This window comes from Rhinolophus sinicus, chromosome 17, assembly GCF_057876585.1.
Source record: "Rhinolophus sinicus isolate RSI-liver-muscle chromosome 17, RSI-T2T, whole genome shotgun sequence".
NCBI classification, from domain to species: Eukaryota; Metazoa; Chordata; class Mammalia; order Chiroptera; family Rhinolophidae; genus Rhinolophus; species Rhinolophus sinicus.
This window is the reverse complement of record NC_142517.1, coordinates 58,122,187-58,138,147: the sequence shown is the minus strand read 5'-3', so window position 1 is coordinate 58,138,147 and position 15,961 is coordinate 58,122,187. Positions and strand designations below refer to the sequence as shown.

The window sequence follows — 15,961 nt, the reverse complement described above, 5'->3', positions numbered from 1 at the left end:
TTCTTATTGATGTGTTAGAAATTTATAGTGTAAGGATATTATCCCTTTGACATATATGGTATAAATATATTCAAGTTTTTATTTTTATTTTGTTTATGATGTTTGATGACCACAATCATTTCAAATCTCTCTAACCAAGTCTCACCTTCCTAATCAAACACTTTCTCCGAAGAATGCATCATGTTTTTTTGAGCTCTCTATATACGCACTACACATCATCAATCTCAAGCAATACTACTACTCTTACACTTATTCTTGACACAAATGAAAATAAGTCTTGTTTTGGTATCTAAGAGGTCTGCACAAATCTGCTTAAATAAATCTTTAAAATGAGAAGAAAGGAAAGAGATAAGTAACGGGAAACCTGTGTGCCTAACTGAGGAAGTTTTTGAAGTGTTAGACAAAATAAAAAGCTATAAAAATTGAGCTGCATACAAAATATAGGTACAAACCTTGTTTGAAACTGTATGTCATAATTTCACTTCTGAGCACCTGTCATGGACCCTCCTAAACTATATTTCTTTCAGTCTCTGTTAAAGGCATCTTACCCTTTTTCCTCCTGAACTTGTTCAAAATTGCTTTCTTAAAGCATAAAAGCTGCACAGGTTTCTACTTCTAGTTTTTTTACAAGCTACAATGATTTAGTTGCATTCTCCCCGATTTCCATCATACTCTAATTAGTTCTGTTAGTCGAAATTAGGTTTGGAAAGACAATTTCTGTCAATAGGGCAAATCAATAATTTGATTCTTTTCTTTGTAGAATCACTGAATTCCTGTCTATGAAAAGTATTCTAGGGTATCACTTTTGTTTCTTTCTCTGCTCTTCAATTAACTACCCTATGTTTCCATAGGTTGTGTGAAATTACATGCAGATGTACATCTTTCTTGATATTCAGTATAACTCTGCATCTCTTCAACAGGTTTGTTTCTCTGGAATAATTAATGCTTCTGTTCTTAGTCCCTTTATTCGACCTGTTCCGACAAGGCTTGATGAATACCTATATGACATCACATTTATTTTCTGTTAAAATCTCACAGAATTTTGCTTAGTTTATTTATTCCCTGTATTCTGAACTGTAGAACATAGATAATTGAGGCTACAAATAATGTTCTTGGCCCAGACCCTTTCTCAGTATTTTCTATTGTATAATAATAGGCACCTTGTCAACTGCTAGTCATCTGTTTTATGTACTAACCTCCATCATACCCAGTTTTACAACTTAACTGATATTTTTCTATATCCCTCAATATTTTCCACATAAAATCTTCTTGATCTGATCATCAAGTTACCAGTTGAATAAATCCTTTCAGTTTCTGGGAGATGAAACACAGAAACCTCTCACTCAAAGGATCGTAAGTCACTGTCCAGAAAATTAAATCCCTTTCTAAATTACATTGTCTGGTAATCAATTACAATTTTTTGTTTGGTTCTCATCCCAAGTCTCAATCCTCAATTAAAATGAGAGATGGAAAAATGATTTGGTCAAGGCATAATTATCATCCATCATAACAGTAGCAATATGGGAACTAAAAAAATCTGTGGATACATTTGCTGATCCATACCACCTCTAAAATATGTTATCATTCACAAAATAAATTCTATAGCAATAATAATCTGTGGAAATATTTTCCAGTTTTGAAGATTTTCACTGATAATTCTTCCCAAAGGTAAGAGATTTTAAAGAGATTGCCACTACTGATAGTAAATTTGACTCTTGCCAAATCCTAAAAAAGCAATGCAAAAATAATAAAGTGTGTCTAATAAAAATAATTACATATAAAGCATACCTCCTTCAATCTAATAGAAACCTTTAATTGTTAAGGTTGAAATAAAAGTCAAGTAACCTATCGTTCAGATTAAAATTCCAATACAGAATTAGGACAAATCAGGAAAAACTGTGAAATTTAATGTTTATTAATGAGTATCTTAGAAAGTTAAAAGATATTGGCTATATCCTTAATGATCAATGAATTATAAATAAATAAGTTTTCAAAATGCTTAATAATCCAAAGGAAAAGAATTAGCTAGAAGAAAACTTTAGCCTAAAAGATTACTTCTATGAGTCACAGTCACCTAAAATAACATAGTAATATTTGGTAAAATTTCACAATCAATTTGAAAACACTCAAATAAAAAATTTTGTTTGCTTAAATGACTTATTTCATTCATTCATTCCAACATTATATATTATATATATAAATAAAATCCAACTCTGCACTAAGCTTTATATGAAGATCAAGTACTAGCTAGAAAATTAAACAAGAACAATACAACAAAAACCAAAAATAGAGACATCTTGGGTAAATTAAAAAACAAAGGACAATATTTCTTGTAATTCTTTTCATGAATTACAACCTCCTTAAAAAAGAGATATAATTCTCCCCCTTCCCTCACAGAATACTACTCAAACTCGAGGTCCACAATTCTCTAATATTTAAGATCTATTGTATTTTATACTCTCACATTACAGCAATGCTTTTCTAACACAGAATCAAAGTGATTTTAACTTGTTTTAACAAAAAAAGGGCGACACAAAACTACAAGAAAGATTATTTTCTACATTCTAATGATGAAGGCAGGTAGTACTATTTCTAAAAACTTTTAAAAAGTCTTCATATTTAAAAAATTTCTAGCAAAAATAATTGCCATAAAAATTACAAAAAGGAAAATGCAAGCATGAGCAGAAATTTTTTCAAGTGAAGTGAAAAACAGAGCATTAGAAAAACAAAAGGTGTGTATTACAGGAATAAAAATCCCAAGCATATTATTAACATGAAAAGTCTGAAAGCAATCTAAATCATATACCTCCTCATGCCAGAAGGGCACTACTACCATGATTCTCAAAATGTATCTGAAAAAGGTAGGTCTGTAGATGGAGGTTAAAAAACAACTTGGGAGTATTTTGATCACTTACTCAGGCCTTTTGATCCCATGTCGTCAGGGATCTCCTGTAGAGAGTAGTTCCCAGAGAGCAAGCAATAAAAAGATAATCAAAGAAAATAGTTGTCAGTAATGCATAAAATTGGTGCTACAATAAGAGACAGTTCCAAGACCATTACAGGTACACATATCTTACAGAGAATTTTTGTAGATTTCTGCAAATTTGAAATAAGCTAGCAGCTAAATGTAATCTAAAAGAATGAAAGTTATACCTCAGAAGCTGATTAGGGTAGAGCAGCAAAATTTGAGACTATTTCTTATTATTTTAAAAGCAAAATTCAGATTGTCTACATATAAGGAAGAAATAGGATAAAATGGAATGATTCCAGAAGATCTATTTATCAAAGACTGGCAATACTATACTTAGAAATCACTAAATATCTTCTCAGGTATTCATGCTTTCCTCTAAAACATTCTTTGAGAGTGTACTAAGTTGTTTATTATAAGAACCCTTACATCAAATAATTCTATTTTAAACAACATAGCTTAAAAATACTGTTTACTTTAAGCATTCCTACGGTGCCAGAAAAAATTAAGATTGGGATACAAATTAATTTATGCCTGTTAAGTTGTCCCTGGTTAAGACAATCAGTAACCTGTTGCAGCTCTTGAAACTGTCTCCATGGTAACAACCAACTGCAGGGCAGTAGGTCCCTCTGCATTTATTTTCTGTTCACCACTGGATCCACATACTTACGGTCAGCATCACTTGTTTCCTGCTCACTCTGGTCCTTGTTCTTGTAGAAGGGGAATTTTCGGGAAAAGAGGTTCTTTTTACGCTTGTCATTGAATGACTGCTGAAGAAGAGAAGGAGGGGCAAAACAAAGGATGTCTACTGTCTGTGTGTACAAAGGCCCAGCCTAGTAGCTCTGTGGAAGCCGACTCTTGTGACCACAGTGTGCAGTTTGTATATGAATTTTACTTTCATCACATATAAAGTGAACTAATTTTGTATTAACTCCTCTAATTCAACGTTTTACAACGGAAAATATTGAAAAATTTAAAGAGTGTAATTCAGTTAATACCTAAAAATAGGAATAAGTGCTATTTGGTAAAAAAGGGCAGATTAAATCAGACTAGCTAGGACTGGAGTACAAACCAAGCTAATAATCTGTTCATATCAAGCTATACTTTTCTAGAAGATTTCTAGGAGCTAGATGCTCTATAGCAAAAGTTATTTTAAATGTTTATTCTAGCTGTTCAAATATTTTCTTATGCATTAGGTAATAACCTTCATTTTCTTTTTCCTTGAGTACATTCCCCTCCACCTCCCTTTTGTGGCTCCAACAAACTAACAAAAAAACCACTATTACAAAAGAACACCAAAACAATTGAGAAAAGTTGCCAGTGCTGAATATTTGAAAACAATGTCTGTCTGTCTGTCTGTCTGTCTGTCTGTCTATCTATCTATCTATCTATCTATCATCTATTTATTATTGAAGAGGAGAAAAATAGCTAAATGCTTAGGGCATGAATCAAAAAATGGGAAAAAAAACTAAGAGGGCTCCATCAAGACCACAAAGTCTAGCAAAAGATTTATCAATGCTATCTAACCAGGAAAGAAGAGTTAAAACTCTGCTGGCCACCTTGAATGCTATCATAACTGATTTATTTGTCTTGAAGCACTACCAATCTATTTTTGAAAGTATATATAAATAAAATAGAACTAGATTCAATCTATTGGAACCATAGGTCCTACATAGGGAATAAAAAGTTTGGTGCTCATAAGAGCCAAAAAGAAAATTAACATTTGAATAGTTTACACACAATTGCTATGAGGGAGTTGCACTGCTGATTTGATGTCTTATTGCACAGAAGTTGGAAACAAATTTTTTCCATTTTGAATCTCCCATTTGTGCACTCATAGATTTAAAAGCATGTAGCACAGAGAAAGATTAGGCTATTAAAGAGGAATAGCTTCTTTGTAATTTCTGTCACAGGCACCCATGTCTTGAAGAAGATAGCCTTACCGACCAGTGACACCAGGAATTATTATTACTATTTATTATTATTATTTTTGAGGCAGGAACAATCGAAAAAACAGAAATTTTGTTCTGATTTTTCCTGAGTTTCCTTGTTATAAGATGCTATCATTATTTTGAAGTGTACTGGACCAGGAAGTATATTTTTGGCATGACTATTTCTAAGCATGTAGAGCCAGGTGATTAAGGTGAAGTACATTAAAGTGACTCTTAACTCAAATTCATTACTTGAAAGAATCTATTTCATTTAAGAACCTTTACAAAAACAAGGTTAAACTTTCATTTTTACCTTTCAAGTCAATAATTCGGGATTAATAAGTTCATAGTTCATACTGTGTTTCCCCAAAAGTAAGACCTAGCCAGATCATCAGCTCTAATGCGTCTTTTGGAGCAAAAATTAATATAAAACCCGGTATTATATCTTATTATATTATGTTATGTTATGTTACATTATATAAGACCCAGTATCATATATCATATCATATTATATCATATCATATCATATCATATCCGGTCTTATATTAAAATAAGACCAGGTCTTATATTAATTTTTGCTCCAAATGATACATGAGAGCTGATGGTCCAGCTAGGTCTTATTTTCGGGGAAACATGGTTGTCAAGCAGACTGTCTTGATTCCAATATTAAATTTTGAAGGCTCTAATACCTCTAAGCAGAAATTGAAAATTAAGTTGATAAGTAAAAAATAATGTGGAAAACTCTGGGCTTACAATTATTTTATAAACTGTCAAGTAGCATTATTTGAATAAAAGTCTTTGTTTGAATCCAAATATTAGAAAAGAGAAAGAGGAAAACTTAAGTTTTAATAGAGAAAAATTTATGTTAATCTAATTTAGGGAAGGACTAAATCTTTGTGTTCATGACAATCATTGCTTTGGAATTTAATTTTTATGATATCTGAAAATTAACATTTTAAATAAAAGGTTATTTACCCCTCCTACTGCATATATAGTGGTCAGAGTCACTTTCACAGCAAACAACCGAAAGAAACATGAAATTTAAAATGTTTTGATTTTTGGTATCTTTGCAGTTAGTCAGAATGAGATATCATAAAGATATCAAAATATGGGACAGAAAGAAATGCTTGTTAGTAAAGAAATGTATTAATTGCATTACATTTAACATCCTCCAGGTGAAGAATTTATTAAAAGTAAAAATAGCACAAGCAAACAAGACCAAAATGTGTAGGGAAAACAGAGAACAGGAGAAACATACTACCTCTAGTTTCTCTACATTTCCAATCCAAAATACTGTTTAATTACTTATTGTTATTAATGCTATATTGCAAGAGAAACAGTATAATAAATATAAGAACTGATAAAATATCACAAATTCCCGATACATCTATTAAATACATGAATATATAATTTCCATATGTAGTATTTCAAAATAGCTAAATGAATGTTAAAAATGTTAATGAGAAACTGAAATGTTATAAGTCTGGATTGGAAATAAAGTCCATAAACCACCAACCACCATGTAAGGAAAGGAAGAGAAGAACTTAGAATGGGAAATGGATTTATAGAAAGAAATGCAGTTCTGTATCAATGGCAAGCGTATTTTTACCCCACTCAGTATCATGCATACTTTTGGTGCTGTGTTAGAACACAGTGACTGTGTATAAAGTTGGTTACAGTCAACAAACAAGACTAAGATTTAAATATGTCGTTAATTCAGTTAACTTCTTACAGTACAAAAAGTTACAACATGCAACCTCTTTTCCAATACATTGACAGTGTATTTTACTAAATTATTTTTAAAGACATATATAAAATAAGCACAAAAAGCATTGTGTATATTTAAAATCCTGAGCATTTACTTGGGATTTTTTTCCTCTGAAAAATTTCTATTTTAAATACTGCTTCAGATCACAAAATAGATAATTTTGTATTTATATTTTTTGTATTTTCTGAAAGCTACAAGTTAATTTTAAAGGAAATTTATCATTTCTAAAATAATTGAATGCATTATACAATTTAGTCAGATTTAATTTATTTGATCAAGGATCTTACTATCTTTTAAATTTTAAAGCTTTGAATTTGAGTGCTTAGTAATATCAGGGATGTATGAAGAGTAGGGTTAATTTATTTGCTGAGTTAACATTATACATTCATTTGAAATGAATGTTTTAAATTAAAAAATCCTGCAAAACACAAAATATTGCTATGAATAGTATTTCAACACAGCATGTGTTCAGTTTTTTTTTTTAGGATTTTTGCTAAAATATTCCATTGCAGTAATTATACACATAGTATAGGACAAACCTATAAGATGTTTTTCATCTACTGATTTCCATTTTAAGCAGGACTTAAAGTAAATGAAAACAAAAACATGTCTAAAACACATATGAAAGAATTTCGATACATTTCTTGACCATCTACAAACTCCTCCTCTTGATGTCTCTTTATTCCCTCAAAATGAAAATTCATACTGATTCAAACATGTAAAATATGAATTCTATTTATAAATTACATTAGGAATAGAGGAGAGAAAGAACAAAAATTTCCATGAATTCACTTGAAAAAACCCCATAAACTGACATTATGACCTAGTGAATAATTTTGGGGGGCTCTATTTTCTTAGAAGATTCAAGTTAGCTATCATGATTAATACTGGAGACAAGAGTTTCTCACTGGACATCTGAATGAAGGCTGAATTAATTTCATTTACAAAAATAATCTCGGCCAAAAGTATGTGGTTAAAAATATATCAAATAACAGTTTTTATAATTTGGAAAGGTCTATCAAATGGGTGCTTTAATAAATTCTTTACTTTAATCAATCTATTGTTAAAGCACCATGGTAAGAGCTGATAGTAATTCTTATGGCAAAATCCTTCTCATTTTAATAATGTAGCTCAAACAAGAATTATGAAAAGTCCTATTATGCTCAATTATTAATTTCTAGAAATAAAACATTTCATATACTCACCCCTTTATCTCTTGTTTTAGAATTGAATTTCACTGTTTTTAATCGGGCTCGTTCTTTCTTCTCAACCCTGTCAAAGTACACAATTATTTTTCAGGTATGACAAACATATCTAAGTGTCTAACTACAAATCATCAGTACTGATACCTTAACACGGGGCATTTTTACATTCTAGAACCTTTGGATGCTATCTAGGTTTGCATCCCAAAATTAATTAGAATTTCTGAAAATGAAATACAGGGCTCATTTTATTGTGAAAATAAAAACCATTTGTGAAGTATCAAAAATACAGTACATGTGTACTTACATATATACTCAATTCCATAATTATACAGATATTATAAGGCATCACTTCTGAGTTTAGCCATTTTCTAGGTTTTCTGTTTGTTTTGTTTAAATATTAGCTTAGCATGCAACACATATGCTAAAAATTAAACATGAGAGGAAGAAAGCAAATGGGGCAAAAACGTTAACAGCTGGTGAAACTAGGTGAAGGATACGTGAGTGTTCCTTGTACTATTCTTACATTTCTCTTGTACTTATTTTTCTGTAGCTCTGAAAAATTTAAAAATAAAAAGGTGGGAAATAAAAAAATTAAGCTGAACTCCAATGAGATATTTGTGTAAATACAAAAAGTAACCAATTATAGTGTCCAAGGTAAAGCGTTTTAAAGTATCTTTGGAAGGATAGGTAACTTTAGTTACCTATAATTGGTACTTTTTATTCTCTATGAAGGTGAGATGGTTGCCTGGGGAATAGGGTTAAGAGGAAGTTTGTGTAACTTTTAGATCTTTTGAGTTTTGAACCTTGTTAAAGTGTTATCTATTCAAAATCAAACCAAACTACAGCAAATGTTTCAGGTAGATTGTCACACCAGTATGCATCTTGCAAAATTTCACGTAAATCAAGCTTTTATAAACCTTCAACATAGCAATTATGTTAGAAAAACCTACCAAAAAAGCCTGTGAATAAATGCATTTTATTAATTCTTTATTATGTAGCTATATAGTTTTACTAAAGGATAATGAGAGAACTTTAGCAGTCATAGATTTAGAACTTAAGCTTTTTACTATTCCAGAGCAATTTTGCCCAGAACTTATTGAGGGCATTGCAAAACCAACATTTAGTGAGTGAACATTTACAACTCAAAATGGCTTTATTTTCTAATCATTATCTTGTTCATTCAATAGTTGAGTTACTTAAATTGTGTTTATTTGTAAATATTGTTCCTGAAAGAAAGTAAGAATTGTAGCAACTACAATTGTGCTATTAGAAGTAAAGAGGTCTAAGAAAGAGATAGTTCTATTCAAGAAAATACAAGTTTTGAATCTATTCAAGAGTAAAATAGCATAATTAGTTGTGGTTTCATACTATATTTTATGGGAGAAAAAAATATTCTAAAATGTTATTAATGAATGTGGGGATTTGTAGAGATCTCAAGATGTATCTCTTACATAACTTCTGGCTTTAAAAACCAACTTTATAGAATTTTTATACAAAATGAAAAACATCTCTTTCTAAGGTCAGCTGCATTTCTCATTTGTTGCATGCACAAGTAAAGCCTTTGCAAGACATGAAGCTCCAAGAGATAAGACAATTATTAGGAACTCTGTCCTTGATATTTAAGATGTGAGGTTTCTACTGACTCAACAAGGCACAGAGAAAGCATTTCTCAATGTAAAGGAGACTGTAATATATTCTGGGAAAAAAGTTATGCTGAGGGCCGCATTACTAAAAGAGGTTGCCACTAAATATAAGATCTAGCCAAAATAGCTAAGTATATGAATCTAGTCAACGGTCATAAATTCTAAAACCACAACTACAAACCTTTGTAATACTTTAATATTCCTACTCTTCAACTTCTACAAACACGTATACAAATATATACGTGTATATAGGCAGAGATCTAAAACAGGTATATGATTTGGCATACTCACCAATTATAAAGACTTAACAAAATAAGTATAAATGCAACTCATTAATAAGAACAAAAAAAGTTTGTTACATCATTAGCTTGACCAAAAGTGAATTCACTAGCTATAATAAACATTAATGTCTCATTAATAATTTTTGTTGGCTATCTTAAAACTTAAAAAAGGACTTTTAGGCAAAGATTTGGGCGAATCATATCTCATAAACTGATTACTTTGGGGGAATTATGAACTGATGTTTTAGTTTCTTTCCAATGAAAGCAGAGACTTTCAACTGCATTTCATAGACCTTCCAGGGGGTTCTCTAAGCTGGGATTATTCCTTTTTCTTTTTTTTTCCAAATTAAATTTATTGGGGTGACAATGGTTAGTAAAATTACATAGGTTTCAAGTGTATAACTGTGTAATAATCATCTATATATCACATTGTGTGCTCACCACCCAGAGTCAGTTCTCCTTCCATCACCATATATTTGACCCCATTTACCCTCATCTGCCACTCCTCTATCCCCCCCTTACCCTCTGGTAACCATTAAACTGTTGTGTCTATGAGTTTTTGTTTCTTTGTCTGTCTTTTCTTATTCCTTTGTTGCTTTCAGTTTTATATACCACATATATGAGTGAAATCATATGGTTCTCGACTTTTTCTGTCTGACTTACTTCCCTTAGCATAATAATCAAGGTCCATCCATATTGTCGCAAATGGGATTATTATTTTCAAAGAATCTGCACTTAACCACTTTTGCCACTAGATGGTAAGTATGCACTAATGAATCGCTATAATAAATAGTTAAAAGCAAAAAGGAAAGACAGTGAATGCACTGATACTTCTAAATTAAGAAAAGAGAGATGTGAAGCATATCACCTGGTATTTCTAAATATTTTGCATTTATTTACAATGCTTTTTTTTTTTTTAAGTCTAAAGGAGGTAATTCACACAATCAAAAGCTCTGAAAACAGATTTTATCACCACCCACATGGGAAAACTACAGAAGATTTTCATTCTCTCTCCCTCCCCTGGCATAAATACATGGCACAGTGACTTAAAGTATACTTATTTTGTGTTTAGCAACTAACAGGAGCTTTAGATAAATTTTTGTTTGGGGGTATCATATTCTCTAGTTATGTTATTAGTTACAAAATAAGGTGAATAAAATCAAATGGTTGTAAAACATGGTATGGAAAACCAAGCATAAAATAAAATTAAAGAACAGCATTTATTTGTTTATGTTGCCCAATTTTCAAGTGGTAAGACTGCAACAGACTTATATTTACCTGCGTTTACTGGGAATCACCCCAACTTCTTCACTCTCACCATCTGGTGTAACCTGCCTAGCTTGCCACCATTCATCATCAGAAGCATTAATAACATGGAGGATATCTCCAAACTTGAAGTTCAATCCCTGACTGGGAAGGCCACTGTCTTTAGTCTTGTCATAATCAAAAAGGGCTCTAGATTAAGAAGAAAAAGTCCATAATTATTTGTTATAACAATGTTACCAATATTAAACACAAGATTCTGACAGCGTTTATAATTTGGGTAAACAGTATATCATAGTAGGCAAAATAATATCAAGCTCAACTTTGTACTATGTACAAGACAAAGAGACAAAAAAAGAAACAGCAAAATGAACTTTTTTATGGCAATAGTTTGTTATTAGGTATACTACTTTCTTTCTGTCAATATTGTATAGGAAATTTAAAGAACACTTTTAGTATAATCCAATGGCAACCTATACTGAATTCCAAAATGAAGACGAATCTAGAGAGTTGCTCTAAATTAATAAACAAAAGTAAATACTAAGAGATACCCTTCTCTTTATTTTGACTAGACACACTTAGGAAAACAAATTCCCCAACAGATTTGATTCATTAGTTGTGGACTGTGAGACTAGATCAACAGAGTGATTATTTTGCCAGTTAATTATTCTTTCCATTTGTTCACAAAGCTAGAATTAATAGGGTTTTCAGAGTTAATAACAATGATGAAAACTAACTACAGATGACTTTAAAAGCTGTCAAATATTTTAGAAAAAATACTGTATTAATTTCATATAGTAACTGCAAATATTAATAATATTTTAAAATTTGGTAACAGTAAAATATTGTGTTCTACTAGTTGATTAATTAACGTACAATATTTAAACAAATTAAAATTTTATTACCAAAGAAGCTCTCTCAGAAAAGGAACCCAGCAATTACACTTATAATATAATCTACTTATTCTTTTGTTCTAATTTGGCAACTAGAAACCAGGATACAAATCATATTCTTTTTCATGCTACCCAACTTTTAAGAATGTATCTCTTGAAATATAACTGAAGAGAGGTGGGATTAGTTGATGGTTAAATGAATGAACTAGTTAATGGTTTTCAAATGTGTTCTTTCATGTCTTTTCAGGGGAGTAGGTATGAAGGAAGGCGGTTGGAATCAAAAGTGGGAAGGCTAAAATGTATATTAAAATGTATGTAATACACTGGGTTTATCTGAAGAAAGAATACTACAGCTGAAAAATAAAGATTACAAATGCTATAAATGCTAAGTCATTACTTCAACTAATAAATTCTGAACTCTAAGAGAGTGTCTTCTGCTGGAAAAATATAGCTAACAAAAGTTCGATATAGTCATTTATTAAATATTTATTAAAAAAGGTAATGAATTAGATATGGTAAAGACCGTTATCAAAGATGACGAGGATACAAATAAACATAATGTAAAATAGAAAATAAAGTACATTAAGAGGTAGAACAAATGCCAAAAGACATTCAGAAAAGGGAAAATACTACCATTGTGACATTTTTATTATCACAAATTAATCTTTTGAATTACAAAAATGAAATAACTACGTTATTGATGAATGATGTTAGCATTTAAGTTTTGTCTTTTAATATATTTTTAATATATTTTTTAATATATTTGATTCATAAAAAAGGAACCCATAGAATACTTATATAAGTTACTGATCATAAGACTATGATGAACAAACACCTTTAATCTACTGTCCAATGTAAGACTATATACAAAACTCGTATCAGTAACTTATGCTCACCTATGTATTTTTCCCCCTTGCTCCTGATTCCCTCAGATTCAGAGTAAAGCGCTAGTAGAAGGTAACCATTTTGAATATGCTGCTTATTTCCTTGACCCTCACCCATTTTTTGTTGGTTTGGTTTTATCACACATATGTGACTAAGTAATTATGTATGCTTTCACTTGTTTCAGAGCTTTATAAATTGTATCATACTATATATTGCCTTTTGTAGCCTTCAGTTTTTATTTTTTTTACTTTTGAAATTAAAAATACATTTACTGAAAAGAACCATTAGATTTCTGGCAGACTGGCTACATGTTTCTATTTCCTCTCCATCCTGAAACTCACTAAAGTGACAAAAAGAAAGAAAGGAAGGAAGGAAGACAAAAGAGAAATGACAATAGAAGAAAAGAGCTTAACACGTTTTTGGATGATGGTAACTAAACTTAGCAGAGTGAAGGAGGCTCTAAATAGGGTGCCTGAAGGAGGGATATTGGAATAAGATTTATTCCACAAAACCCTAGAAATCCTTATGAATTAGAGGTGTCCAGTATCTAGGTAGGCAGAGATAAGTTACAGTTGTTAAAACAGAAGAACTGGTGGAAACACTGTATATAGACCTTAAATTCTTCATGTCCCTTTTCCTGTCCCCAACCCCAAAGAAAACCAGAGGTTTAGTTTCTAGAGAAATTGAATTTGAAAAGCTCTGTACTTTGGAATGAGGTAGAAGGTGCTGGACCAAAAATAGATGAATAAATAAGAAATCTGCACACTGAAAACTGAAATCTAGTAACCTGGTTTATACCACAGCCAAGAGATCAAGGATTATTTTCTAGAGATATTTAATGACCCCAAAGAAAAGCATGACATGGGGAAGGAGAAGGCAATGAAAAAGTCAATTATCTTTCAGTTAAATTCACTAGCTTCAATGTATATTCATAAGAATAGAAAATAAGAATCACTAAACATTTAAAAATAGCCACACACACACACACACACACACCCCTAAAGAAAACAAGCAAACCAAAAAAAAGGAATACAGAGAAAGCAGAGAATTCAAGAAGCAGAAGAAACATGAGAAGATACTATATCCACAAAATACAAAGATGACAAGAAGCAACAATCAAATAACAAGAAGGGGTTTCTGGAAAATAGGATATCATAACCTCCCATAACCTCCCAATTCTCTATTAAGGAGAAGGGAAAATAAAGTCATTTTTAGACATGCTAAGACTCAAAAAAGTACCTCCCACACACCTTTTTTTCTCAGGGATTTACTGGAGAGAATGTTCTCTGGCAAATAAAAATAAATTGAGAAAGAAGAAAATGTGGAATATAGGGAACAGGCTGACACAGTAGAGAGCCAAAGGGAACAGGCAAGTCCCATACGAGCTATACCGCAAGTCTAGAGAGAAGCTAGTCGTGATTGGAGCAGAAAGACGGGAAAAAAAACATTGATAAGACCACATTTATGACCACATGTTTCACCATGTGAAAAACTCTAGAGAGGTTACTGTAAGATAAAGGAACTCAGTAATAAGTACATGGAAAATTAAGCAAATGAAAATGAGACATTTATTAAGTCCAGGAAAAATGGAGGGTTGAAGTGTGTTCATAATATACTGGTTGACTGAGTAATGACAGATATTACACAGTCACGTGACTCTAAGTGCTATTAATTTTATTAACGGTGACAGGACTATATTTGAAATTAAGTGGAAGAGGCAGAATGAGTGGTTTGGTAATCTGCATTCTTTGCTGAGGCTATTCACATTTTAAGCTATTATTTTTGTATGCTCTCTGTGCTATTATGAAAATTGCCATGGTAATTAAATGTTAAACAGAATATTTTATTATAAAAGAATACAGGTACATATGAGTGTTGGATGAATTGACATATCAAACTATAACACTGATTCAGTAAAATAACTTAAAAATTTTCTGGTCTATATTTAGTCTTTATCATACTATTATTATTCAATGGTTTATATAATTTTCATTAACAAATCACAATAATATTCCAACTCTTGAATGACATACCGTCAGGAAATCAATCATAAATAAACATTGCCTTGGTTTAGAATATGTTTTTCTATAGCAAAACTAAAGTCAGTTATAGTGAAAAACCTGAAAGAATGTGCATGCATAAATAATTAAGGATTGCTATAATTAAGTAAAAAATTTACCTGACATAGAGGGATCGCTTCTGGCTAGTTCGGAGAGAACCTGATCCTGAACTAATGCTACTATTCATCATCTGCTCCCGTAAATCATGTATTTTGGCTTCAAAACGACTGTATTCTGATGGGAGAAAAATAAAAATAAATTTATATTCTAAAAAAAAAAGTTACTTGATGATAAAGTATTAACTATGTAATCTATCGAGTAACTGACTAAATGTGGTTAGAATCTTAAGAGATTACTCTGTGTAAGATTTTGCCCAGTATGCAAATTTCAAAAATTAATAATCTTCTAAATGTACCATAAATTAGAATGGGCTGAATTAAAATTTTTCTCTATGCTATTTTAAAGTTTGTATCACATTTAGTCAATTAAAAAACAATTTTCATGCATCGAGTAGTATCGATCTTACATTACTGTCTAACTATAAACTTTAAAAATTAAAAATCAGGAATAGTGATTTTTATACTTATAAAAAGAAACCTAAAATTTATACTAGACACTTTATTTTTCCCTGTGAGGAAATCAGTTAATCTTACATTCTTAAATATAGAACTTGTCCAGGGTCTGTAAAATAACTATGCCTTAAAAAATTAACAAAATTTACTTCAACACATTTTATAATTTATAAATTTTAAAAATGCCAAAATAAGACACAAAGGCAATCTGAAGTAACAAACATTTAAGATTTTTTTTTATACAATCAGTATGATTTTTGAAGATGGACCACTTTAAACTGTATCATATGTTAAAAACTACTAAATCTATTAATAACAAAAACCTTAAGCGTTTTTTCAAAAATGGCTATACACTTGTACGTTTTTCTCTATTTACAATAATCAATTTATTTTACAATTAGATCAGATCCTATCAGATTTTTTCATAAAACCAGTCTTACAGCAAGAGCAAATAACTTGTCTGTGAGTTTAAGAACAGAGTTAAAAGTAAGA

At 30.9% G+C, this 15,961-nt stretch overlaps 1 protein-coding gene across 23 annotated transcripts in view; it reads right to left on the bottom strand.

The window, feature by feature from the left end:
* DLG1 (discs large MAGUK scaffold protein 1) overlaps positions 1–15,961 on the bottom strand; it is a 241,839-nt gene that overhangs the window by 32,407 nt on the left and 193,471 nt on the right. For 10 of the 23 annotated variants that reach the window (XM_019723532.3, XM_074329838.2, XM_019723561.3 and 7 more), the window contains 4 exons: positions 15,017–15,131; positions 11,075–11,251; positions 7,873–7,939; positions 3,639–3,738 (listed from right to left, as the gene is read on the bottom strand). In XM_019723532.3, the coding sequence (XP_019579091.3) occupies positions 3,639–3,738; positions 7,873–7,939; positions 11,075–11,251; positions 15,017–15,131 (459 nt within the window). Of the gene's footprint in view, positions 1–2,915; positions 2,950–3,638; positions 3,739–7,872; positions 7,940–11,074; positions 11,252–15,016; positions 15,132–15,961 lie in introns of all 23 variants that reach the window. The other 13 variants (XM_019723573.3, XM_074329858.2, XM_019723587.3 and 10 more) reach the window with 2 other exon arrangements.